At 53.9% G+C, this 25,290-nt stretch overlaps 7 protein-coding genes across 7 annotated transcripts; 3 read left to right on the forward strand and 4 right to left on the reverse strand.

Annotated features, from left to right (window-relative positions):
• Nucleotides 1-1,302: 1,302 nt before the first annotated feature.
• SPSK_08547 (zinc finger transcription factor ace1) lies at nucleotides 1,303-3,954 on the reverse strand (the record flags this gene model as incomplete). The annotated part of the gene is made up of 1 exon (XM_016735140.1): nucleotides 1,303-3,954. One exon carries the CDS (start codon nucleotides 3,952-3,954, stop codon nucleotides 1,303-1,305), a length of 2,652 nt encoding a protein of 883 aa, XP_016587520.1.
• A 6,543-nt stretch (nucleotides 3,955-10,497) lies between these two features.
• Nucleotides 10,498-12,579, reverse strand: SPSK_08761 (uncharacterized protein; the record flags this gene model as incomplete). The annotated part of the gene is made up of 1 exon (XM_016735349.1): nucleotides 10,498-12,579. One exon carries the CDS (start codon nucleotides 12,577-12,579, stop codon nucleotides 10,498-10,500), a length of 2,082 nt encoding a protein of 693 aa, XP_016587521.1.
• Nucleotides 12,580-13,210: 631 nt separating this feature from the next.
• Nucleotides 13,211-14,278, reverse strand: SPSK_09503 (uncharacterized protein; the record flags this gene model as incomplete). The annotated part of the gene is made up of 1 exon (XM_016736075.1): nucleotides 13,211-14,278. The coding sequence occupies one exon, from the start codon at nucleotides 14,276-14,278 to the stop codon at nucleotides 13,211-13,213; it is 1,068 nt and encodes a 355-aa protein (XP_016587522.1).
• A 1,718-nt stretch (nucleotides 14,279-15,996) lies between these two features.
• On the forward strand, nucleotides 15,997-18,090 carry SPSK_08755 (uncharacterized protein; the record flags this gene model as incomplete). The annotated part of the gene is made up of 1 exon (XM_016735343.1): nucleotides 15,997-18,090. The coding sequence occupies one exon, from the start codon at nucleotides 15,997-15,999 to the stop codon at nucleotides 18,088-18,090; it is 2,094 nt and encodes a 697-aa protein (XP_016587523.1).
• Nucleotides 18,091-18,847: 757 nt separating this feature from the next.
• Nucleotides 18,848-21,249, reverse strand: SPSK_08628 (dolichyl-phosphate-mannose-protein mannosyltransferase; the record flags this gene model as incomplete). Its single annotated transcript, XM_016735219.1, has 2 exons — nucleotides 18,848-20,920; nucleotides 20,995-21,249. The coding sequence occupies 2 exons, from the start codon at nucleotides 21,247-21,249 to the stop codon at nucleotides 18,848-18,850; spliced, it is 2,328 nt and encodes a 775-aa protein (XP_016587524.1).
• Nucleotides 21,250-23,105: 1,856 nt separating this feature from the next.
• Nucleotides 23,106-23,704, forward strand: SPSK_09867 (protein HMF1; the record flags this gene model as incomplete). The annotated part of the gene is made up of 4 exons (XM_016736435.1): nucleotides 23,106-23,145; nucleotides 23,218-23,231; nucleotides 23,312-23,515; nucleotides 23,588-23,704. 4 exons carry the CDS (start codon nucleotides 23,106-23,108, stop codon nucleotides 23,702-23,704), a joined length of 375 nt encoding a protein of 124 aa, XP_016587525.1.
• A 554-nt stretch (nucleotides 23,705-24,258) lies between these two features.
• Nucleotides 24,259-24,891, forward strand: SPSK_09845 (uncharacterized protein; the record flags this gene model as incomplete). The annotated part of the gene is made up of 2 exons (XM_016736413.1): nucleotides 24,259-24,343; nucleotides 24,386-24,891. The coding sequence occupies 2 exons, from the start codon at nucleotides 24,259-24,261 to the stop codon at nucleotides 24,889-24,891; spliced, it is 591 nt and encodes a 196-aa protein (XP_016587526.1).
• Nucleotides 24,892-25,290: the final 399 nt, after the last annotated feature.

Consider the following 25,290-nt stretch of genomic DNA (forward strand, 5'->3'; position numbering starts at 1 on the left):
CGAAAAAAAAGCTTCCTCTATTCACACGTGGTCGCGTCTTGTATCGTGGGGTCGAAAAAGGCGTCGAGCTCCTCGGGTGGAAAAAGTTGGTACGAGGGGAACGGCGGTCGTAAAAAAAGTGTCTGCGAGAAAAAACTCGCCAGTTTTGTTGCTCAGGGCCTGCCGCACGTGACATTGCTGGAATGCCCCATTTTTAATAGGCATCCCATATGTTGTACTCCGTTAACAAGAGATTGAAGAGAATACATGGAATTCGATCGTAAATTCATTATTTCATTCAAAACAAAAAAGACAATTTTTTTGCGTGCCTGCTTTTTCTATATAATGTTTTTGTTCATTTTTGTAGTTATGGGTGTTCCTATCTAACAAAGGGGCAGAAAAGTGAAAAGCCGCGGGGAGGCATTGACCTTTTGTCAGTTTTTGTGTAGGGAGGTGATGTGACGTAACTAAATTTTGCGTTCTCGACACTTTGCCAGTACTTGTCGCTCTCTGTAACTCTTTGCACATACAACTTTCATGATCACTTTGTTTCTCTAAATCTGCAGTCAAGAGAAAAAAGATCAGGTTCCATTTGTCATAAAACTCCCATAAGTGTGAATGTGGTAGAAACAGAAATGGTTGTTGTAGTACAAGAAAGACACCAACTAGACTGGAAAAAGTACAGGAGTCCCATGACGTAGATAGCAGACAAGGCAGCAAAGTAAAGCCAAGAACGAAACAGAATAAGCAAGACAAGCCAGAGCAGAAGAGAAGAAAAAAACCAGTATGATCCCTTAACAGTCAATCGAGGTACCGTTGGCGTTCTTTTTTGGAGGCGTCTTTTTCGTTTTGCAAGTTTTTTTGTTGTTTCTCCCATTGTTCTCGAACAAGGTTGTCACACCCATATTAGGGAATAAGGAAAAAAATAGAAAAGCAGGCAAGAGAAAAAAAGGTCTTTGTCTTGGACAAGTGTAAAGTATACTTTGTTTCCTCCTCTTGGTGAAATCATAACTGTCATAAAACAAACACATCACTCAGATGGAAGCGAAGAAAATAATGAAAATGACCAACAAAACATAAAAAACTGTTGACAATAAGACCCGCCCATATTAGGGCAGTGATGTCTCTGATACGCTGCGCTACAAACAAAACCCGGCCGTGAAACAAAAGGGGTCAAAAAGCATACGTGGAAATAGGGAGGAGTCGAATGCGACGATCGAGGGAAGATGATGGTGTGTAGTGGAACAATGATGGAGGGGCGAAAATGAAGAACAAAAAATATAAATACATGATGTGGCAATACTCGAGGTTACGGCTCAAGGTTTACCATTCCATGTTGGTATAGATCTGCGAGGTCGGTTGCGAGAAGCCAGCGGCCAGACTAGGCGTCATCTCCTCGAACAGAGTGTCAAACACGGGGTCGTGCTTGATAGTGGTCTGCGGCAGAGTGGCCATCTCGGCGTTAGGGAACAGAATAAAGTCCGTGCCCTTCTTGGTGGCGTCGTCGGAGTAATCGACAAAACCCTCGTCGTCCAGAATCGAGTCTGGTGTGAACAGCATGGCGTTGGCCTCGCCGAGGGGCGAGATATGGGGCATCAGAGTGTTCTGAGCCAGCTGCTGGTTCTGCTGGTTCTGACGCTCCTGCTGCTGCATCTGCTGATGCATCATCTGCAGGCGAGCCATCTGCTGCTGCTGGGCCGGGGTGACCATGGGAGCGCACAGCTCAGGGGCCTGCAGGGCCATGAACTGGTCAAGCAGCTCCTTGTTGGCGTAGTTGGGTGCAAAGATGGGCTCAGGCGTCGGCAGCTGCATGGGTGCGCTGTAGATGTCCTCATACATGGACATGTCCTGGCCAATGTCCTGGTAGGCAGAGTTGTTGTCGAGGCTCGAAGCGTTAGACGGCGACGCGTAAGCAGAGGCGTCATTCAGATCCATCGGCAACGGCGAGAAGTCGAGATCGTCGAGCTCTGCGGGAAGCAGGTCGCTGGCCAGGATGTCGCCGGGCGCGCATGTCGGGAACTCAATGTTGCTGAACAGAGGCGCAGAGAACTCATCGTAGTTGGGGGTAGTCACGTTGGGGCTGCGGGCGCTCACGGGCGTCGGCAGGTTGACCAACTGCGGGGTAGGCAGAGTGGTGCTCGAGGCATCCAGGCTACCGCGCACCGACGAGGACGAACCTTGGATCAGGTTGCCGTCTTTGATAGACGGTGAGGCACCGACCTGGGCAGCGCCAGCGGCAGTGGCGGTTTTGCTGCTTCCATTGGTCTTGGTGCGGACGTACGTCCAGCCGTGGGTCTTCTCCATGTGCTGCTTGCGGTTGGAGTCACGCTTGGACTTGTACGTGCAGGGCTTGAACAGGCACTCGTACATGGGGGGGTTGTCGGAGTGCTTGTCGTTCATGTGGCGGTCACGCTCCTTCTCGGTGGGCCAGCCGTACTCGTGGTACTTGCAGGACTCGAGGGGGCACTTCCAAGGGCGCGAGTGGGTCTTCTCGTGCTTGGTCAGGTCGCAGGGGCGCTTGAACTCCTTGGTGCAGCCAGGTACACTGCACATCTTGGGTGCGTACTCCTCAGGCGGGGCATTCTTCTTACGGCGAGCCATGGAGCGCATGATCTCCTCCTCGTCCTCCAGCTCCTGGCTGGCGGAACGCTTAATGCGGATGGTGTCCTTCATGTCCTCCTCGAGCTCGACAGGGAGGCCGGTGGCAATGGACACGGCGCGGCCGTCGCGGCTGATGCGGACAAGCTCGGCGGGGCGGCCGTTCACGGCAATGCCGCCGTGCAGCTTGATCTCATCAGAGCTGGAGTGTGGGGCATCAGGGTTAGCAAGAGTAAGGTGCATTGGGTTGATGGTGGCTGTAGACCGGAGGTTGTACCTGTGGAAATCCATGTCGACAGAGCCGGCCTTCTCGTTGGCCTTGGCGTCAGCAAGTTGTTGGGCGTAGTGGTGGATCTGGTCGACGAGGTCGATAAAGTAACCGGCGGTGTAGGGCAGGTCGGCAGGACGGGTCTGCTCGCGTTCGGACAAGTACTCGACGGTGGTCTGGAGGCAACGAACAGACTCCAGACAGAAGTCGAGATAGAGCTTGGCGACCTTGGTCCTCTCCTTTATACACAAAAACCGATAAGTATTTCCCCAGACGCCCGTATCGTTACGGAGGTCGTCACTTACCGGAGCGAGGAAGAGAATCGTCTTCTCGAGATCCCGCAGGCAGACAATATCACGCTTGTTGATCTTGGTGGTGCACTCGAGCAGGATGGGGTGGAAAGCTTTGTATGCGGGCTTGGCAAGCAGAGGCTTGACAGTGTGCTCGTAGATGCGGTTGGTAGCACGGGCGCTCAGACCAGCAGGCTTCTCGCTGGAAGCGGCGGCGGCGGAGCGGGTGACGGCCTTGGCCTGGACGGGCGCAGCAGCGCGTTTCGTGGCGGCAGCGGTGCTCTTACCAGTCTGCTGCTGCTGCTGCTGCTTCTTACCAGACAACGAGGCGATGGACGAGCCGAGGCCACTGTCAGAGGCGTGGTGGTTGTTAGAAAGGCGACGGTTTACAGGGCGCGGCTGGAGAACACGGCGCGGCTGCTCGGCAGGCGCAAGGGATGATCCGAGGGCGTGATCAAGCAGGCCCTTAGGGACGCAGTCGCTGTCGTTGTCGAGGAAGACGGCGTTGATGCCGTTCTTCTTGGGTGACGAGATGTGGGTGCCGGCAAGGGTCTTGCCGATGCTGTCAAGAGTGAGAGCGACGCGGCGGCGGTGGGCGTCGACGACGTCGTCCAGGTTGGATTGCGAACGAGCCAGCTGCGGAGGGCAGAAGGGAGCGTCGATGTCGGAGACAGGGCTGGTAGGTGAGTGGAAAGTAGCGCCTTTGCGGAGCATGTTGTTGGTTTTAAGGCTCAGGCCATGACCAGAGCCAGGAGAGCCGATGCGAGTCACCGGGACACGACGAGGGTTGGTGGAAAGGGTGGGCGATGATGAAGACATGATGAAGGATAGGAGTGGGGGGGACTGAGGCGGGTAGAAGCCAAGTTTATAATAAATGATAAAAATGCAGTGTTGTGTGCGGGGAGGACGCTTTCAGAGAAGGCTGAAGAGAGTCCTGTTACCTGCGGATCTATGGCTCTTTGTCCTTGGTTGAGTGGGGTCAAGGAAGGAGAGACAGGAGAGAATTGATGCGCAGACTGTTTCTTGTGGTTAGCGACTCGTGTCGGATACAACCTTGGCACTGGAGAGACGAGAAAGAAAAGTGAATGACGAGACAAGCCTTGCTTTGGCTTAGGCCATCGGGACGTGATGCAATGACTGAAAACTAAGAGGCTGTTTGATGGAGCAGATGGAGCACAAGAGACGAATGGAAGACGAGAACAGACGGCGACAGTGACTCCTGTGAGTCACAAGGCGGCGGCTTGCGGTCTGGGTTCACGCTAGGGCAGGAAGTGACGGCGAGGGATACGGACGAGGAAGAGAACGGACCAGACGGCCAGACGAGTTGGAATGAGAAAAGTGCAAAAAAGACACAGGACAGGACAGGACCTATTAGGGATGGATGACAGGATGGAAACGTGGGAGAACGGATAAGAAAGTGTAGAGGCGGCGAGCAGTTCTTACTTTAACTCGGAATCTCTAGGACTTTGGGCTTCGTGGTCGTTGGTCCTACGGACTCGGATGGGTCCCGAGAGCATGCGAGGATAACGGAATGGTGGATCACAGCGATGGGTTCGCGACAGCAAGTGTGCTGTCCTTTCAGATTGGATGAAGGCTGGAAAATGGAAGCGCAGCGGTTTGTTCGCGATGGTTGAGCAGGGCAAGCGGCCGATGCAATGCACGACGCGTGAAGTGAATGACGCTGGACAGATGAGACAGGAAAAAGAAGGCAGAAAGGCAGGAAGAATGGCGAGACAGATGTGGCCGAAGGAGATATGAGGCCAAGTAAAAGACAGAAAACAACGAAGCAAACTGCGGTCGGTTCTCGTCGTTGTTCGCTTGCTGGCACGGATTCGCTGCCAGGGGATGTTGGCCTCGCTACGACGGTGCCTGAGGAGATGCTGTTGGAAGTTGGACGTCGGACGTCAGGAGGTTGACAGAAAGTGGGAAGAGGAAAAGGGAAGAAATGAGGCCGGCGCGTGTTGGGAAAAGCGAGCGGACGATGGACCACATATGGGGGCGGGCTGAACGTGGTTGCCTAAAATTGTTCCTAAAAGGGACTAGCGCACAGCGACTACGCCTCCATGGCAGAATCCTTGGGACTGGGCAAGAGAGAATGAGTGGGTCCGGCGTTCCCTTTTCTAACGCTCTGCGTTTGGCGAGCAAGAAACAAAAACGGAAGGGACGGCGCACTTTGCTTGTACAGTGCGGACAGTGTGAGTTGTGGGCCTGTGGTGTTTGGCGAGGACATTCGTCTCACGACGCTTGGGCGTGCAATTCTCGCTTGTCTCGTCTGGAACAAGCTCGGTGAGCATGGTCCAAGGCAGAGAGATAAAACGACAAGAAGAATACAATAGTACAGCAATGGGGGTGCCTCATTCAGCAGAGGCAGATTCTGAGCGCTGGAAAAACGCAATTTGAGTGTCCAGCAATACAATTCCACGCGCACCCACTCTAGAAACGGGCTTTTACCACAGTACGATGTATGTTGTAGATAGGCAGAAACAAAAGACAGGAGAAGCTAACATCAAAATGGATACGCGACCTCAGGTTGGGCAACCTTTTGGCGGGCCCTCTCCCGTTGGTGTGTCCCTCTCGAACTCCTTTTGGGCTGAGGATCGCCAGGCTGACTGCGCCGCGGATGACGGAAAGGACGGGGATTGAGTCTGGTGGACGGAATTGGTGAGCCAGGGACAGTGCGGAATGGAGGCTGCACGGCTTTCCTACCCAGCAAGAGAGGCAACCGTATTCTTCGGCCGTTGATTGCTAGGGGGCCCTGGGGCCTGGCAGCGCTAAAAGGGCCCCTGTCCGTTTGACTGTTTGGCGCGCATCTCTGGCTGTTGAAGGTCGCTGTTGCATGACCCCAACCGTCTTCTCTCTGTTTGAGCGGCTCCTTCCCTGCTTTTCTCTCACCTTCTCTCTGTCGCCTGTCCCTTCGCGCCTGCCTTTTCTTTGTTGTCCGCATGACAAATGCACACCGCGAGCCGCCAATCCCGGAACGCATCAATGGGCACCTGCGGGCTTAAGCTTGTGTCCGCCTTCCCTTCGCACCTGTCGTTCTCGCATTGCTGTTTAGTCTCCGTGTTTTCATTTTCTCCCCTTTTGTGTCTTTTGTTGTCTGTTGTGCCACACGACCATAACTCTCCGTAATACGAGCTGGGATCTGGCCGCAAACGACAACGTGTTCCCTTTTAGTCGGTCCCTATCTTTTCTCGTCTCGACCATGACCTCGAGCCCTGTCTAACAAGGCCACGCTCAAAGCAAAGCCAAAGTAGCATCTCGGCCAGTTTGGTTAGACGGTTTCGACTTTCGGAATATCTAGCCGTGGCGTCTTGAGGCGACGTGTCTGCACACTCCGGCTCGCTGACGAGACACCGAATCCTAAAGCACCTGCATAGCGGGTGGCCCAGCGCTGACTCTTTCATGCAGATATGACTAACCGCGGACGGGTATCCGTTTGGGCTCTTTCGTTCTTGTCACCATAAAACGCCCCCTTTTGACAGCTTTGGCTCTTTTTGATTGGCTGATCCGGTCCTTGTTTTGGTTTCCAGAGTAAGACTTCAACATGCGCCGTATTACGATGACTTGCTTTCAGTGTCTGAGGACCCTCCAGACCGAGCCCAACTGCAAACAACTACAAAACGGGACGGATGGACCATGGCTCTCCCTGGTGGTTGATCGCGTGGGGGTGTTGTATTTCTCTGTTTATCTGCAAGCAGATATTGCCAATAGATTGCCGTGTCCTTTGGCTGCTCTGTTGGTTGCCGTGTGAGTCTGGTGATGGAGCGCCACAGCCTCAATTGCAGGTGCATCGACGATATTCCCCCGGACTGGTCATGTGGCCCTGTCTGTCTCCCGACTGCTCCCGTTATTCTGGCTTTACGGAGTAATACGAGATAAACCTGCTATCGCCTGCCGTTTCTTCCCTCTCCTACCCGATCTGATACATCGGATCTGTCTGTTCTGTATTTTCATTTTCATTTCGAACGCCGCCTCGATGTCAATCAAAATAACTGCTTTCCATGATTGCTTTTGTTTTTCCCTGCTGCCTTATTTCTTCTCTCAGTCACTTTCGCACTGCTGTCCGGAATAGGCAAAGACCTACGTCGGCATGTCCACTGTCAGTGCAAAATCGTGTCGAATTTAACCTTTTTGCTGGAGTCTGGCCTGGCCCGCCATCCTTGTCCACAGTCTTTCTTGTCTCCTGTCTCTTAACACCCTCCGCCTTGTCCAGTGCAGCACTCAATTTTCACTCGCTTCTCGCCCTGTCGTTTCCGTCCAGACAGCAGGCTGCGTCCCAAGCAGTCAACGAACAACAAAAGAACCCATTTGTCGCGTCGTATCCCATCCCATCCTGCATGCACTCAGCACCCCTGCATTAGCCACTCGGCGTGCTGGCATCTGTTTGACAGAAACACAGAGAACAAAAAAGAGACCAACACAAAACGCAAAACATATGTCACAAGCCAAAACTGACAAGTCAAGAAGTCAATGGGCGCGCTCGTGCTTGTTTCGTATCCTGACAAAATGAGAGGCTGAAAGAATGCAATGGAATCGCTGCAACCCGGAGCATGCCCTGACTGGTCAGCTTCACGGGCCATCGACGATGCCATCGTGTCGTATCAAAGTGCCCCAGCACCGAAAAACCGCATACACTCTAGCCAGCAGGATTCTCAGGATATCTTGTTGTATCGATCCGCCGAACCGAACGTTTTTTCAGCCTGTGTTGCCCTCCATCCAACGGTTGACCAGGGGTTGGTTCGGCAAAGAGTTCGGTGTGTATTCCTGCGTATCACAGCACAGACCTTGCAACGTTCAGTGTTCGGTTGTCAATTGCTCATCACAGAGTGAGGATGAACGTTGCACCCATAAAAGTGACGACGTAATTCAACATCCATAAAAAAGAAAATGGATTCGGACAATCAATATCAGGACGCAAGGGGGCAAACGACAATCTTTCGCGAGAAAAGGTCCGATCATCATATTGAACACCGAAACGGGACTGTGCAATTGCCGAAGAACGGCCAGGGCTTGTGTTGTCGCCAGAAAGGAAAACAACCAAATACATGGCAATTTACGGCCCAAATGACCAACGATATCCAACAGACAACGGCCTATGATACCCAAACAACACAGTGAGCGACAACCTATGTGTCCAGACTTTCAGAGCCGTGAACGCGTGCACATTGAGAATCTTTGTCGATGGTCTGCCTTCTACAATCCTCCGAGTCAATATGCCAGCATAATTTGTGTGTTTCTTTGATCTCCATATCCGCCTATCATCCTCCATTTACCACCAGTCAATGCGTGCGGAAAATGCCACGTCTGCCCACCCTCTCCTTTACATCCTGATGGACTCTGAGCAGCCCACTGACGGGTCCTGTTGTTTTGGGCGGCTAGTCAAAGTACTGCACCAACTAAAAGTGGCTCCTCCGCCTTCTTAACCACTCTTTACATTTTTGTCCTGGATCACGAGTTTCTGTTTATTGGGCCGCTTCTGCACTATGCAATACGGTTTCTTCATTGGCCGCTTATTTGGACCCCTGAAACTTTGTAAAGATACTCGTAAAGAGTCCGCAGGTGCAGAAGGAAAAAGAACCACAGGAAAAGGCTTCGTTTGTGGGTATACCGCGTTCAAAACGCCCTATTTCCCCCTGGGTGCCAAATCAGACGCCAGTTAATCCGGCAGCCTACGAACTGAGTCTCTTTCTCCATAAAGTGCTTTTTAAAGTGGTGCCTGGATTGGCGGTGTCGCTAACACGGAGGGTTGATGCAAATCACTGGGAATCGCGGAAAAGAGGGGCGTCTTGACGCATCCCGACGGGTCTTGATGGGGCTCAAGGTGGCTTGAAGTGGCTTTTGGGGTTGCGGGCTGCAGTAGCGAGAACTGGCTTGGAGGGTGTTTGCGGCGCGTTTTGACGCTTTTGTGGAGAGCTGGGCCGGATGCTGCGTTTTGACAGGCCGGCAGCGTTCAGGTGCAGTATCACACCCCTGTCAGCCACAATCTGCATCATGCAAGGCAAACACAATTTTCGAGCACAATGTCCGCCTTTTCGGATTCGGCGAGAAACAGAGAGGGCGGCTCGATACTATCAACAATCAACAAGGGTGCGGATATGGGGCGTTGTGGAGACGAGTGCCGCTTTTGATTTCGTGATGTCGATGTTAATGCTCCTGACGGCATCCATTTCGAGACAAGAGACTCTTCGTTTCGACTTCTGGCGCTCTTTTCTCGTAAATTCTAATCAAAGAAGGACAATACAGAGTACAACAATGCCATAAATAAACAAGAACCTCGTATCTGCTTCTTCGTGCCCAATAAGATGCCCGAAACAACTGCCAGAGGCATAGATTCAAAGCTACCGAGAACAAACACGAAGAAGCGGCAGGGAGAGTCCCCCCAAACTCCCGTATCCCTCCAGTTTCCAGGCGTCCCGTCTGTTTCAAGTCCCAACAACGCACGCCTTGCCGCATCCTGGGATGCATAAGGGTGCAAGTGAGGGAGCAGTGCGACGTACTACTTACGAGGTAACATTTTGCTTTTATTTTAGCCTTCTCTTTATTCTTGCCTCGGTCCACGACTTTCCGTTTGTTTCTATCTTTTGACCTCACCAGGGCGAGAATGTTGCTTGTTGTTTTTGCTGACACCCACGAGGCACCCCATCAATCACAATCGAGTTTCTTAATTTTTAATTTTTTTGAGTTCCATCGTCTCCACCCATGCCGAGAAGATGCAAAAGAGCCTCATTCTCTCTGGGGCCCTGGTCCAAAGACCCCATCGTTCTTTTCGGACTCCACGTGCGTGCGTCCGCCTTTTTGCAACGTGTATTTTGTATTACTCCTATTTTGGACCACCCGCTCGTATCGTTCGTGTCACTGCCCTTCGTGATGTTGACACATTTGCACCTTGGCTCGCCGAAACAGAGATGCCTGCCCGAAAATAAGTGTTGAAATGTAGGAGCCTGCTAAAGGCTGCACAGTTTTCTTGTCCGCCCGTCCATCGGCTCTCTGCTTCCTTTTGTTAGCGCCTGCGGCCAGGAACAAGGCCAAAAAGACGACGTGTGCAAGTTGAACGAAAAATGTCAAAAAGCCAAAACTGTGGTGCCTACTGAACTTGGCTTGTCTTGGCACCGCTGGGGGTTTTGTGCAACGCCGGTTTCGAGAGAGGCATCGCGAGAGAAACAAAGAGTTCGTGGGCATAGAGTTTGGTAGTGTGAACTTGGTAGATTGCTGCAGCCGTAGTTAGTACATCGAAGTATATCATAATATTGTACACAATGAGCCCATAATATCATCACAGTGAGGGAGCAACCGGCCATTTTATGATGACTGCTCCTCCTGTGCTTGCCCCTGTGCCAGCTGGTCCGCAAATGCTTCTGTCACCTATACCACTTCCGCAGCTTGCATATCCACTGCTGCCTCCCTCCGTTCCAGCCGGTCCGTCATCCCGGCAGCTGCCCGGATGTCCCCGAACATCCGCGTCAAGGAGTGTGGCTTCGGCACCATGCCCGAGTTGAGCTGCTGAAGGTCGTAGCGGGCACGTGGTGGACCGTAGACGTTGCCATTCTGGCGCGCCCAGCGCCAGCGGCTGCCGGAGCCCAAGGGCCGCGTGTGCGGGCGCACCATTCGGACACCACCAGGTGGGTCGTCTGTGGTCGGGCCTGTAGCCGCTGCCACGGCCAGTGGCCGTGCTGGCGGCGGCTGTAAGACTGCCCCCTCTTCCTCTTGATGATCAAAGTCTACGGCGTCCGGAGAGTCGGGCGGCGTCACCGATGGCAATGCTGCCGCCACCGCTTGTGTCATGGGCGCAGTTGTGTCGAGACTGGGGTCGGGTCGCACCAGAGTGCAGGGTCCCAGGTCCGGCATGTGTAGATAGCGGAACTTGGGCCGTCCCGGCACATTGTAGTGCACGAGGGCGTAGCCGTCCATAATGTCGTCGAGCTTGAAGCGGCGTACGGGCGACGGACGAAGGTTGACCAACCGCGCATCCAGGTCCTTTATGGCTTGGGACTTGGCGGAGTCGCGCAGGTCAGGGTCAGTCAGGTAGCGCAGCACCGGCTCAAAAGAGCTTGGTATGAATTGCGGGTAGCACAAGGAGAGGTATTCAGGCCGCGCTGTGTCGATAAACTTTAAAAACTCTGCACCGTCGAGGCGGATGCCATGCAAGCTGAGTGCATGTAGCCGAGGCAATGGCCGTGTGTTCTTGTCGTCTGGGCCGTCGGGAGCCGATGATGTGGACTTTTGCAGTGGTGATGATGATGACGAAGATGCCAGCTCTTTTTCTGTAGGTATGATCATGTTGCGTCCTATGTGGTACCAGTCCACGCTCACAGCTTCGAGTGCCGGCATGACGCGCGCCAGTTCGGAAGGCGCCGTGATGGTCTCAAGCACGCGGCGAGCAGCAGCCCATTCGGCGTGCAGCTGTGCACGGTGCGCCGCTTCGAATTGGGCCTGCAGTTGCGAGATAATGAGGTTCTCGTTGAACTCGTCAGTGGCGACCTCACGCTCCTCTCGGGCAACTTCGGCGGCAGTCACATTGCGCTCTTCGGCGGCGGAGCGGTGCCGCAGAGACAAGTGAACTTTGAGGCGTTTGAGGGATGAAAAAATAGGCCTGGGGACGGCGGCTGGGTCGCATGTGAGGGACAGAAACGCGTCAAACGGCAGCGCAACACCGACAATGCTATGGAAGATATCAAGCTCGTCGGCCACGGGAAGTTGTGCCGTCGTCAGAGCATGCATGGCCACGCCGAACGTGCTCTCGGCGGCGTCCCAGACAGAACGCCATGACGGGCGGTACGGCAGCTCGTACGGAGCCACATAGTCGCCGTCGTTGTCTCCATCGCCATCACCGCCGGGGTCGCTCTCGCTGCCACGACCACCTCCACCTCCTATTCCGGCGTCGACTTCCTCTGGAAACGTTCCTGCTCCTCGCTTGTGCCGCGGCACAATATAAATGGCCCGCGGCTTCGTGCTGGGCCCGATTATCAGCGTCAAAGAGGCCAGGCCACCAAGCCGTCCATATTTGCGGATGTTCGACAGGGCAGCCGTCAACAGTCGCTTGTGGTCGTCCGAGTCCTCTTCGGGCACATTTCGCAGCAGTGTGTCCTGGTCCTGCTCTGGGTCCTCCTCCGGATGGCTCGGTGGCGGCAGGTCGCTGTATTTGCTCATGTACACGGCCGTCTTGTTGCGGGCGATGCCCTTGAGCGTCAGGTGCTGCAGTTGGTGGCCGACTGGACAATCTGACTCCGTCATGGCCACCAGTGTCTCGAGATCCCGCACCGTCAGCTCGACAGTCTTGCGGGCCACATATGGTCGCAGGGCCGGACTCTGAGCGACGCGTGCGGCCAGTGTGCGGCAGGTCAGGCGCAGGGCGCTGATGTCGGACACGGAGACGAGCTCGTCGACGACGAGGTCAAGGAGCTCCAGATGCAGCCGCTCGAGCGCTGAGGCAACTGCGACAGCCATGTTTTGTACGAGCGGCATACGCTCTTTGCTAGTGGTGGAGAAACTGGCAGAAGAAACAGTGCGAAATGGGCACAGGTCGTTCTTGCCTTCCTCGCTCAAGGGAACGTCGATGTTCGTTCAGCATGCACCAATTGGTCACAATTGGCTAGGCGCAGTAGGTGCCCAGCTTGGGTCGTTCCTTCCCCTGTAAGTGAGATTAGTCATCGTAGTCAACCTCACTACAAACAATGGCTGTGGATGTACGGCAATATTTCAGCAGCAAGCATTGAGGGCCTTTGTGCTTGTTGATTGGGCTGCGGCGGCTCAGTTGAACTGTAGTGATTCTGTATCAATTCCAATTTGGTGATGAATTTACAACGATTGGTTATCACTTCTAGACATGGTTGTTACAGCTGTTTTGGCTTTGATGGTATTTTAATTATCATTTTTAAGCAATTATTATTTTGCCAAAATCCGGCCAAAAGTACCGAAAATAGGAAAGAAAAATGAGAAAAAGACAAACGAGACGAGTATGCAAAAGAATGACAACAACAAAAGGAAGATGGAATAAACGAGCGGTACAGGACATACCTGCGATGAGAACGTTGCGGGCACTAGAAAGAGGTCTTTTCAACATCACGTTAGCTTAGACTTAAAATAGGCCACGTTCGTTGTAATAGGCGCCCGTGGAGTTGCTGGTGTAGGAAGGCTGGTAGCGAGGACTCACAAAGTGGTTGGTGTGCGGACCATAGCCGCCGATGTCAAACGCAAACTGCGCCTCCGCAGCGCGCGCCGCAAAACTGTGCGACGATGACGATGCCGCCGTAGACGGGTTCCGCGAAGGACCCCGCGTGCTGACCCGTGACACGTTCCGAGAGACGCCATGAGATGCGGCCGACGAGAAGCCTCGATCCAGCACTCGCTGAACCTCCGGAGGGAACGCTGCGTCTAGAGGCGAAACTTCGTAGGTGTCGCGCTCGGGTTCGTACTGGGCTTCGCGCTTGGAGTGGTGCTTATGAGAAGGCCGGTGGGACGACGACGCCTGGGAACGGGACGAAGAGGTGTGGCTAGAAGGAGGATAAGACGTGTTAGAGGAAGAGTAGTAGCTAGAAGACGACGAGGGGTAACCGGAAGACGCGTATGAGGACGAGCCCGTGGATGTCCGAGGATGATGACCAGAGGAGCGCGACAAAGGTACTGGAGGGAGAGGACCATATACATACGCAGGAGTGGGTGCAGGAGCATGGTAATCGACGTAAGTAGGAGTATGAACAGGGACATGGGAAACGGGGACGGGTTTGGTAGACGCAAACGGAACACCGAAGCCGCCTGATACGCTGCTCAAGTCGACCGGATAAGCCTCATTGCCAGCCAAAAGCGGATCCGGCTGACGAGGACCGCGGGGCGAAACTCTGGGCCTGTGAGACGAGGAAGAGGGCATCGGAATATGAGCAGGGGGAATACCACTGGCCATATCCGCGGGCTGCACTTGACGGTAACCAGTACCGGGACGGACCCACAGAGTATTCTGAATGCGACCAGCGCAATGGCCAGACGACGAGTGGTCGGACTTAATCGCCCCCCTGCGGCCCAACTTGGACGACGCCGAGGTGTGAGGACGGCTGGCGGACGACGACGAGGGAACGCAATCGGTGGGCATGCGGAAGCTTGACGGACGCTTGGGGCCCTTGGACGAACGAAAGAGATCGCCGAAACCCATGGCGGCGGTGTTGCCAGGACCGTGCCTGTTCCTGTTAGTATCTTGTGTGTTGGGTACGGGTGGGAGGAAGCTGATAAGGACGTTGCTGGGAATGCTGCATAGGATGATCCTGGGATCGAGCTGGATAGCGGACTCGGGCGCGGGCGCGGGCTTGGGCCTTCTTTGCACGGGTGCAGTCTGGACAGGCGCTCCAGTATGTAGATGTCTTCTGACTGATCTTGCTTTTGCGGCAGCAGTACTGCGTGGCAATCTTGGGCGGGTCGACTGTGGTATAGACGAACTCTGTAGCGGGGCGGAGAAGTGGGCGTGGTATGGAATCGTTTTCTGTAGACGACGAGCAAAAGCAACTCCAGAAGCTGGGGTTGGCGGGCTTTTCAGAATAAGCTTGGGCAAGCTGCCGCTCCTGGCGGCGTCGATACTGGTTGTACTGCTGGAGGCGCTTTGATTGCTTGGCGGGACAGAGTGAAAGGATGCGGTTGTGGTGACTGCATTCTCGATATAGATTGCAAGTGATCTCGCACATCTTTATATATAGAAAGGACCGGATGGGTGAAAGGAGGTGTTTGTGCTGGTGAATAGCTTATTGTGCTTGTTTCGGGTCAGATATGTGGTTCAGAAGAACTGGTGAATGACTTTTTATTTAGAAGGTAATGTTGTTCAAGAGATATTTTCATTTTACGGTGAACAGGGCGGCAGGAGGTCTAAATATATTGTATGTTGTCCTTGGGCGACGGCGAGAAACGGGAAACCATCAAAGGCAGAGAGATGTCCATGAAAGAGAGCCAAATGTCAGGAACCAAATTTATCTGCAGGGTTTCAACAATGCGCTTGTTGAAAGGAGCATAAACTGAAAAAAGGGAAAAAAGAAAACGTGCGGAAGATGCGCAAGAGAGTAGGACTGTGAATCCATCCAAAAAGGTAAACAAAGCAAAACAACCGCGCGAAGTTCTTTGTTCGCGATACTGGCGTCAGTTGGGCCACAGCCACAACTTTCAGAAACCATTGTTCACCACATTGTTCTTTCACGTTTCAACTGCTTTGTCCGTCCCGCGAAATGCACATGCATCCTGTTCACGACCCCATTTTTTTATTGAAGCAAGAGATGCAGCAAACTAGCCTTGTTCGTTTGGACAATGAACAACACTAACAGGTCCTGAACAGCTCTGATCTGCGATCTGCTGTTTGGCGAAGACTACAACGGTATCGTACGCCAATTTAAAACTGGCTTCTACATCATCGTTGTTCTCCTTCTTCTTTTTATACCTCAACCATCTCGCTCTTTTTATTTTGTTTTGTTGAAACTACCAAGAGGCGCGCATTCGACAGAAAGTTCTGTCCATTCCACCAGTTCTGCCTGTTGATTGCCCTACTCATCATCGCTTCTCCTTGACCCCGTTCTTTTGTTTCGGTTTGATTTCTGTTTTTTTCTCTTCTCTTTCAAAAAAATTTCCTTCGTTTTTGTTCGGTCTATCTCCGTGTTTTCCTAGTCGTTGGGTGGTCTAATCCATTCCTGTCGTTACCGATATCTTTTTGCTTTCTCGCGTTTCTTGAATTTGGCACGGCATTTCTATTGCAGCTGCTTTCTCTCGTTTCTCTCGTTTCTCTTTCTTTTCTTTTTTTTTCGTGTCTCTTTCCTTTACCTGTTTCCCCCCACCCCACACTTCAGATATCACCGCGCTGGCACGGGGATATCTGAGTGGTCCATCACTTCTTCCCAGATGTCAGTCTTTTCCTTCCTCCATCGTCTCGTGTGCAGAAAATGCAAAAACACGACCGGCTCTCATCGTGTTAAGCGGCGGCTGAAGCGACTGCAGCGGCTGGAGCTGGAACAGGACGAGCGGAAGCCATCGTGGATGCATGAGTCTTGCGACTTGGAGTTCTCCAACGAGAACGACGGAATTGATGGCGGCTCCTTGGTTGTCGAGCTTGACGCCCGCCCTCCTTCGTCCTCCGGTTCCCTTTCTTCTATCTCGTCAGTCTCTCCCCTCTCCCCGTTCCCTCCTTTCTTCCCTGACTTCGCGGTCTCAGATCCTCCTACCCTGCCTGTCGTTCCTGCCTCTCCGCCAGTTCTTGGCATCGGTATACAGACACGAACGGCAGGCACGACCAACCGCGACTCATTGTCACGGTCGTCTTCGTCGCCGCCCCTCACCGTCTCGTCATCGCGATCCTCTCTTACAAGAATGCCACCCGTCCATAACCTTCGGTTGCGCAGCAGCAGTTCCTCCGTTTCCGGTGTCGAGTCTTCCCTGCCGCAACTGAGGCTGTCTTGGGAACACGCGCCACATTCGCCGTTGATCTCCGAGCCGAAGTACTGCCGCAGCCCGAATGTTGTACCTACGGTGTTTGTTGACGTGAAGCCGCTTCCGCGTCTCTCGAAGGAACGGCGTTACCCGCTCCTCACTCTTGACGCTGATTCCGACGAGACTGAGAGTAATGATACATCCAGTGAGTTTCCGTCACGTCCCTCTCCATCTCCCTCATCCTCTCCCGCTTCTTCGGTTTCCCTACTCTCTCCAGTCTCTCCAACCTCTTCTGTCTGGTCGCCCGCCACCGAACGCCCTCTACCTCATCTCCTCGGCAACGTCCAACCGGTGAAGCGCACGCCGCGTGCTGCCGTCAACTTTACACGAAACAACAGGACCTCTCCGTTAGCTGCCCGGCGCGACTCTGGTGGTAACTTTGGTAACAGAAATTGTACCAACGCCGCTAACACCAACGTCTCTAGCGGTCCCCGATACATTCCCGCCTCGAAGACTGTGGTGACGCCCTGGCCTCGTCCTTCGGTTCAACGGTCACCGCTGCAACAGACTTTGCCGGTCCTCCGCGTCACCGCAACGTTTGACGAGAGCCTGGGCACGTCATATCGGCCTCCACAGAAGCTCATCCTCCGCAAGTCCGTCCTTGCCTCCTCTTCAGTGAGCGAGACACCAACGGCACCGATCAAGGCGGAACTGTCCAACGGGACCATCCGTCCTTATGACCAGACGCACTCAAGACGTCATGCACAGCAGGTGATGTCACAGACACTTCTGTCATCGTCTTCGTCCCACCCCTTGTCGCCCGAGAGCGTCGCTCCCCACATGCTTCGCTTGATCCCGTACAACTCGCGGCAAGGCCATAGCATGCTACAGACGCTTCGCCGCCTGCTTGTTGTCCCTGTCGACTGGTCAGCAGCACAGACTCTTTTGTTTGTCCTGAAGCACCCGGCCGTCCGCCGTTTGGCTCTGCCGTTCCACATGTCGTCATCGCCGTCGCCAGCTGACTGGAAGCACTTCCAAGACCTGCTCAGCGTCGCCCGCTGCAACTCACTTAGCTGGTACGGCATCCTGCAAACCATAGACGGACCCATGCGGTACCATGCGGCCCGCGAGCACAACTACCAGAGCTTGCGCACAAACTTTCACGACGTCCCCTCCGCTCTCGTCCCTTGCTCCAACCCGCGTGTGCTCTCCGGCAACACCCGTTTCTCTGTCGCCGAGCGTGACCTCGTCGCCCGCTGGCTGGCCAGTGGCGAGCCGCTGTTTACACGTCAGACGACGCTGCCGATGGTGCTAATGCGCAAGAGCAGGCAGCCGCTGCTACGGAGCTCTCCGAGCCGGATGCGTCTTCAGCATCTCCAGCAGCAGGCATGCGGTCGCACGCCGCTGTCACCGCTTACGTCGTCCTCTGTCCACACCATGGACCTCAAGGAACACAATGACACGGCCATCCGCTACGACATTGCTCTTAATCCGCGCTGCCGGCATCATCAACTGTGGACGGGTGCAGGTAAGAGCCGACTGTCCATCGCATGCTTGGCCGAGGATTAATTTGAAATAACCAACAGGTGAGAGATGCTAGAAAGAGAGGAAGTTGCGGGTAACAACCTACTTACACTCTTATGCGGCACGTTGAGAGGCACAACATTGAAACTGAAGCAAAAAAAAAAAAAAAGCAGTGTCTTCTCGAAGAATGTATGCCGTGCCTCCTTTCTGGTAAAGGATGACGTCAAAACAGCAAAGAGAACACCGTCACCTTACTTAGATTGTTTTGAATCATTAAACTTATTTTTCTCTACTTTCCGACGTCTAAAATATATTGCCAAAAATTGACGTGAACAAAAGAAACAAAAGGCTGTGCGTGATTGTGCAGTGAGGTGAGAAATCCTGGCTCCAGCCAAAGCATCCCGACAAGACTGAAATACAGGTGTGTCTGGGTGTCAGGGAAGCGAATCCAAGATAAATAACGCTGCGGTGTTTTTTGAATTCTTCTCCGGTATAAACCAAACACAAAGGAATACGAACCGATCTGACATGTACACACAAACCACAAATAAGTATACAGCATTTTCCCTACTCCTTTTCCGTTTCGTAAAATTGCTCCGTCGAGATCAAAAGCACATTTCGACCACATTTTTTTTGTTGTGATAAAGGTAATGTTAAAATCGCATCGCAGCCCGCTTTCCATTACGCGCAAAGCGTTAACAAACTGGATGAGAGGGAAGGGAGATGGGGCTTGCTGGAAGCCGCGGAATATGTGGCCCTATGTGTCACTGGGGCAGACAGTGGCCGATTGTCATCAATGTGCTTATTTGGCAAAGTGAAGATCGTAGCCGAGCCACTTGCGCTTCAGCACCTGGTCGACCGTCAGGCCGGGGTAGCCGTAGGTCAGCGGCAGGAAGAAGTACCAGCTCGCGGCCACAACAGCCAGGATGACAAAGCAGGCAATCCACGCGCCGATCAGGCTCTGGCCGCGGAACCGCTCCCCGGCCAGAACATGGCGCTTGGGGCTCGGCGCGGCCTTCTTGCCCGACTTGACCTGCTGGTATGTCGGCTGCTCCGGCTCGCCGGCATCCGACGTGAAGATGAATTCGATCAAGGCACCGGCTACGAGAGTCGACGCCAAGTGGGCAGGCAGATAGTGGTGCAGGAACAGCTGACGACCCATGACGTAGAATGGGAAGTAGTGCGTGGCCCAGACGAGGAAGAAGAAGCCGGTCGAGTTGTACAGGCGCGAGCGGGTGCGGTGGTCGAGCGCGTCCATGCCGCGGCGCAGCGAGAACTGGTCGGCAGCGAGGATGCCAGCAAAGACGGCAAGCAAGCTGCTGGCGATCCACCAGCCGATGGGGTTGCCGAGGAAATAGATCTGCTGGCGCGTGTCGTTCTGGGTCCAAAAGCTGACACCGCGGAGCAAGAACGGCCACTGGTAAGGCAGCGACGCGTACGGATGGCTGCTCGTGAGCTGGTTGTTGTGCCAGAACATGGACCGCTGCAGCTCAAACCACTTCTGCAGGAACGGCAGCGTCTTGATGCTACGCTCCACTTTGGCGCGGCGCACGTCATCGACCGGCAGCGAGGGGATGTCCTCGACGAGCCATATGTTGGAGCTGGGGGTGATCTGCTTGTTGCCGTTGATCTCCTGCTGCTTGTGACCCCAGTCGGGCAGCGGCGTGGTGTGGGTCCACATCGCCACTTTGCTGGGGTTGTGGATGAACTTGAAGTGGCTTGACACGCTCTTGAACTCCTGGCCGGGCTTGCCGTTCTCGATACGGACCTCGAAGAGCGTGTCGGCGGCTCTATCACCGTACGCGTCCTCAAGCGAGGCGGTGGTGAACTCCTGGTTGGTCGGGTAGTAGGGCGAGGCGACGTCGTGAGACAGAAGGATGGTGTCGGTGACGAGGTGGCGGAGGCGGACGAGGTCGTGGTTCTGGACAGCGCGGCGGGTGTTCTCGTCGCCGTCGGCAGGCAGGATCTGCCAGTGGTTGTTGGTGTCATTGTACGGGTAGCCGGTGACCTGCTGGCCCTGACTGGAAACACGACCGTCATCGTAGCGCAAGGGGTACTTGTCGGGGTGGCTGTGGAGGTAGGCCTTGGTCTCTTTGTGCATGATACTCAGGGTATCGTAGTAGTTGATTGTGATGGCGTTTGCCAGCATGACGTTGTCGCTCAGCGTCTCCTGGAACTCGGGAGACATGAAGTCGTCGCCGGGGCCGGAGCGGTTAAGGACAGCAAAGTGGACTTGGAACCAGAAGAGGTAGAAAAGGAAGGGCATGAGGATCAGGCCAAAGGCGCGGGCGGCAAAGTGACGCGCAAAGTCGGGAAGGGACAGAGCACCGCCGGGTCTCTTGATGTCGAGCAGGTCCCAGAGGTCGATGCAAACGGCGGAGCCGATGGACACAAAGGCGAATAGACCAATGTACTTGGTCGACATGTCGCAGGAGAGGGCGAAACCGGTGAAGATGAGCCACTTCCACCACTTGCGCGAGAAGGGCTCGTGGCGCAACTTGTAGAAACGGATGTAGCAGAGAATGCTGCAGGCCATGGCAAAGACGAGCGTGGCGTCGAGCAGGATTAGGCGGGTCTGGCCAATGTGGGCGTTGTCAAGCAGAACGAGACCGGCCGCGAGGATACAGGCAGGCAGGCTGTAGCCAGACTCCCACATAATCAGGTAGGTGACGGTGACGGTCAGCGAGCCCAGGAGGGCAGGCAGCGCGCGGAAGGCCAAGTAAGGAACCTTGTTGTTAATGTAGGAGTCACCGATGTTGTCAAAGTGGAAGTGGCCATCGTAGCCGACGAGCCAACCGACGAAAGCGAAGAGGAGCTTGCCAAAGGGAGGGTGGACATCGAAGAAATACGTGCGTTGGATGTAGTACGACGCGAACTATTGGAGATTTAAATGTTAGCTGAGCAGAGTATGAGGTAGGACGAGAGAAGCTCAGAAGCTCAGAAGCTCACCTTGCCGAAATGGACCTCATCAAAGACGACTTCGTCCGGATGGCTGATGCCCCAGAAACGTGTCAAGAAAGCCAGTGCGGTGATGAGAAAACCGGCGACCTGATACTCGCGCTGGGCATCCTGCTTGACCGATCCAGTCTTCTCCTTGATGATGGTGTCGAGATCCGAGTCGGAGGACGCGACATCCTTCTTCTTGCCGCTGCCGGCGACATTGCGCTGGCGCAGGGTACCCTGTGGCGTGGACGAGGTGGCCATGCTGGGCAACGGAGGCTTGCCAGCAATCGGCTGATGGACTTCCTGGACACGGGGGTGATGGTTCGATGAAAAAGGAGGGCAAAAACAAAAGGACAAAAAGGTAATGGTCGTAAAGGAGAGACGAAGAAGGTGAAAAATAATAGATAGAAAAAACACGAGAAGAAAAGAAAGGGAGAGCAGTCGCGGAAACAAGCAAAGCGGCAAAGGCGGTGATGAGGAAAATAGAAGCGGAAGTTCGAAGCCGATGCGAGCAGGACACCTAAGCTCGTGATAAAACAGAGGCCAAGAAAAGAAAACCAAGGGGTGTGGAGTAGTCAATGGAGCATCGTCACGCCTGAGAAAGGGTGACAAAAGGGGGACGCGGCACGGAACTGCCAGAGGACAGCTTGTGGGCGCGTTCCCATCAGCCAGTTTAGGGGGCTACTTCCGCTGATATGATTGGTTGTCCTCGGACAGAGAGGCTAAGTAGGGCGCAATATGAGCTTGTGGCTAACACGAATGTGGCCGCACAGTGAGTCGATTGGGTGTTGTGGCGCGATGGGCCATGGGAACAGGGGACGAAGAAGCTACGTGTACGGAGTAATCCACTGCACGTTGAAGCTACGGAGGGCTATCAGGGGTAACCCGTGGGAGCAAGGGAGAAGGCGCGAATGGATGGCAAGTCGCCAGGGAGTTGGGACACGGCACAGGAGGCAGGAACGAGGAACAGCCAATTTTGAGGAGGTAATCAGCCATTTGATTCAAGTGCGGCTTTACAACGCAACTTGAAAGACGACCCAGACAGCTGTTGTAGATGCGAAGCAATGCGCTGTATTCATCACTGGTTCGTGGGTTGGGGATTGAGGTTGGACAGGATGGCGTGCGTAGAGCTGCATCATAATTGCCGTTCGTTCCATGTCTGTGCCTTGGAACCACGAAAACCGGGTGAGGTAGTTGCCAAGACAGCAAGAGTGGTGGTGTACGATGCGTATGCCGCGTTTCTGTCGCCCCTTGTCTTATTGCTGAGAAGGACACTTGGCTTTCCGATAGTCAGAGCACAAAGAGTTTGGTACAAGCTCGTGGCGATAACGATAAGAAAGGTACAAAGGTACAAGACAGGAGAGGGACCTGAGGGGCAAACCGCACATTGCCATATTCGGAAATATCGACCAAGCTACGGAAGGTGTAACCGTCAAGCTCCAAGTCGGTTGCACAGCCATTGATGCCAATGCTCATAAGATAAATTGGCAAGTCCATTTGCTACGGTCGAAATAGAGTTGAGGGCGTGAAGAAATACATACTCCGCAGTCCAGGATATTTCACGTCTCAGTGGTTGTGCGGTGTACTAGAGCAGCCGCAAAAGGAGGCGCAGAAGCGTCTCAATGACTAAACTTTCTCAATTCTACACATCCTTCGCGATGTCACTTTCTACAGCGGGTTAGTGTTGATTCAAGAGTAGTTACGTCTCACAAGCCGGCTGGGACAGACGCAGGCGTGATCCACGGCCGAAGGAATCCGATGTGCGGAGGGCGTGCTGCATGCTTGGAGGCAGATGGGGCCCCGCCAACGAGAAAGCGCCAAAACGGGAAAGAGGGCTCAAAGAGGAAAAAAAGAAAAAAGAGGGTAGGCGCGGCACAACGCCCCATTCAAACTAAATACAAGAGCACCACTGCCCACTCGATCTTACCGCATCTATTTTCTCCTCTCTTTTGGCTTTTCTTCTTTCTTTGAACTACTCTTCAATACCAATGTTCAAGCAGGCCACCACACGTCTCGTTCCAGCTCTTTCTCGACCCCTCTCGTACGCACCCACGCTCTTCGTTCGCCGGCCGATCCCGCACCCGTCTTACCGACCATTTTACCGTTCATCGACCAAAATGTCTCAGCAGGTTGTCTTCACCGAGGACGCCGCTTTTCGTGAGTGGCCCTGTCCTTGATTACGAGCATGGTTCTGTGCACACCTCATTGCTCACCTGCTAACGTCTCCAGCTGCCGGCCCTTACGTAGGTTCTTTAGACAGCCGCTCCGGTTATCTGACCAGAGCATGACCCCAAGACACTGACACCATTCTCCGCTCCCACAGTCCCAGGCCATTAAGACGCCCTTTGCCATCTTCTGCTCGGGCCAGATCCCCGCGGACAAGACTGGCGCGCTCATTGAGGGCACAATCCAGGACAAGACGGCGCAGTGCATCAAGAACCTCGAGGCGGTGCTGAAGTCGGCCGACTCGTCGCTGGCCAAAGTTGTCAAGGTCAACATTTTCCTGTCCGACATGAGCTTCTTTGCGGTAAGAATAACATGCCACTGCGTCTTTGTGCATACCGTATACGTTCCTGACGACTGCTAACACTCACGGCAGGACATGAACGGCGAGTACGCCAAGTGGTTCACGCACAAGCCGGCACGCAGCTGCGTTGCTGTCAAGACGCTGCCCAAGAACGTTGACGTTGAGATTGAGTGCGTTGCGCTGCCGTAAAGGGTTTTTTGGCAAGCAATTGACTGAAAAGAGTTCTACAAATATTTCCTAGCGGAAAGAAGAAGGTAGAAAACAAAAAAAAATCGCATACAATAGAAAACAACAAAAAACACAAAAAGGTTCCTGTGACAGACAATAAGGTCTTCACTTTTGGTGTGCGCTGTGGGGTGACCGAACCCCGCGGTGACATCACTGAAGAGACCGCCTAAGCCCGCTAAATTATTTACGCACCTAGCCAGTGGTAGCGTCAGTGATCATCGCGAATCGAGGCACACCCCGGTAACTTCGGGCTGTGCTGCCACTTGGAAATACGGCGTATTCCCAGAATAGCACTCGCTTTCGCTTACTTTGTCACACTGAGACGCGGCGGCGCGCGCCCGGAAACCTGCAGCCTTCTGCAAATCCTTGCTTATATGTCCCTTTGTTCGCCCATTTTCCTTTTTTTTTTTTTTCACTTTCAATCGTTCTTATTGCGTCTTCTGCATTATACATTGTCTCGTAATTTGGACTCTCTTCACATCCATTCCCACCGCAATCGTTGCATATCGTCAACCATGTCGTCTCGTCAACCGGCCTCAGTGCCAAAACAGTCGGCCCTTTATCATGTCAGTCAGCAGACAGCATCGCGGGGCGGCGGGGGTAGGCAATTGGAACTCGCAATGCGTGACTGCTGCTAACCAGGCGCATTGCAGGCCGTCATGACACCCATCGTTTTTGTCTCCTTTATCGTCTCTCTCGCCTGGGTCGAATTCCGCTACTCAATGCTGCGCAGCCACGAACACGACGGCTCAACTTCGAATCCGAACATGCGTAGCAACAAAAACGGCAACACCGCGGTCCGCAATGGGGACGCCTGCAATCAGAACAACGGATTTATGCCTGGATGGCTGCACTCGCTCGTCTACTGCCGCCAGCCGTACCACTATGTCCTCGTCAAGGGCGACGGGCACGGCCAACCCGCTGTCAAGCGACCTTACACGACGGCCAAGACCACCCGAGCTCCGCAGTCGGCCAGCAACGACGGCTCCTACTACCACAGTATGCAGCGCAAGCTCCTTAAGATGGAGTCGGCCGAGGCCTTCCGCATCCGCACAACGGTGCTGTGGGTAATGGGGCTGGCAGTAGCTGGCATTGCGTATTTGGCCATGACAGGCCTGCGATGGCTCGTTGGATTTGTGTGGAGGTGAGGAAGGGACGACGAACGTAGAATCTAGACACGCAAGCTTGTTATATAGTTACCTTTGATCTTTTTGCCATAATTCTTGATGTCCAACCCAAGCTGATGAACAATTTATTGGCGGAAGCTTGTGAAGGTCCCCGTTGGACGTGATGGCATGTGTCGATTGACACTTCTTGGAACGTGGTGAATACTAGGTGTTGTCATGTCCGGAATGTTGTCGTATTTTATTGCTGCCTGTCGTCGAGAAGGCTGAAGCTTTATATACTTATTATGACAGTCCTGGAAAGAGGAGAGCAGCGTCTACCTGTACGCGGCTATATAGTGGGTCTGCAAAGACCTTCGCTGTGCTGGTCTCAGGTGTCTTTTTTCGGTGGTGAAAGGCCATACCTGCCCACAAGCAAACGTC

The sequence above is a fragment of the Sporothrix schenckii genome (genome assembly GCF_000961545.1).
Source record: "Sporothrix schenckii 1099-18 chromosome Unknown Cont44, whole genome shotgun sequence".
NCBI lineage: Eukaryota > Fungi > Ascomycota > Sordariomycetes > Ophiostomatales > Ophiostomataceae > Sporothrix > Sporothrix schenckii.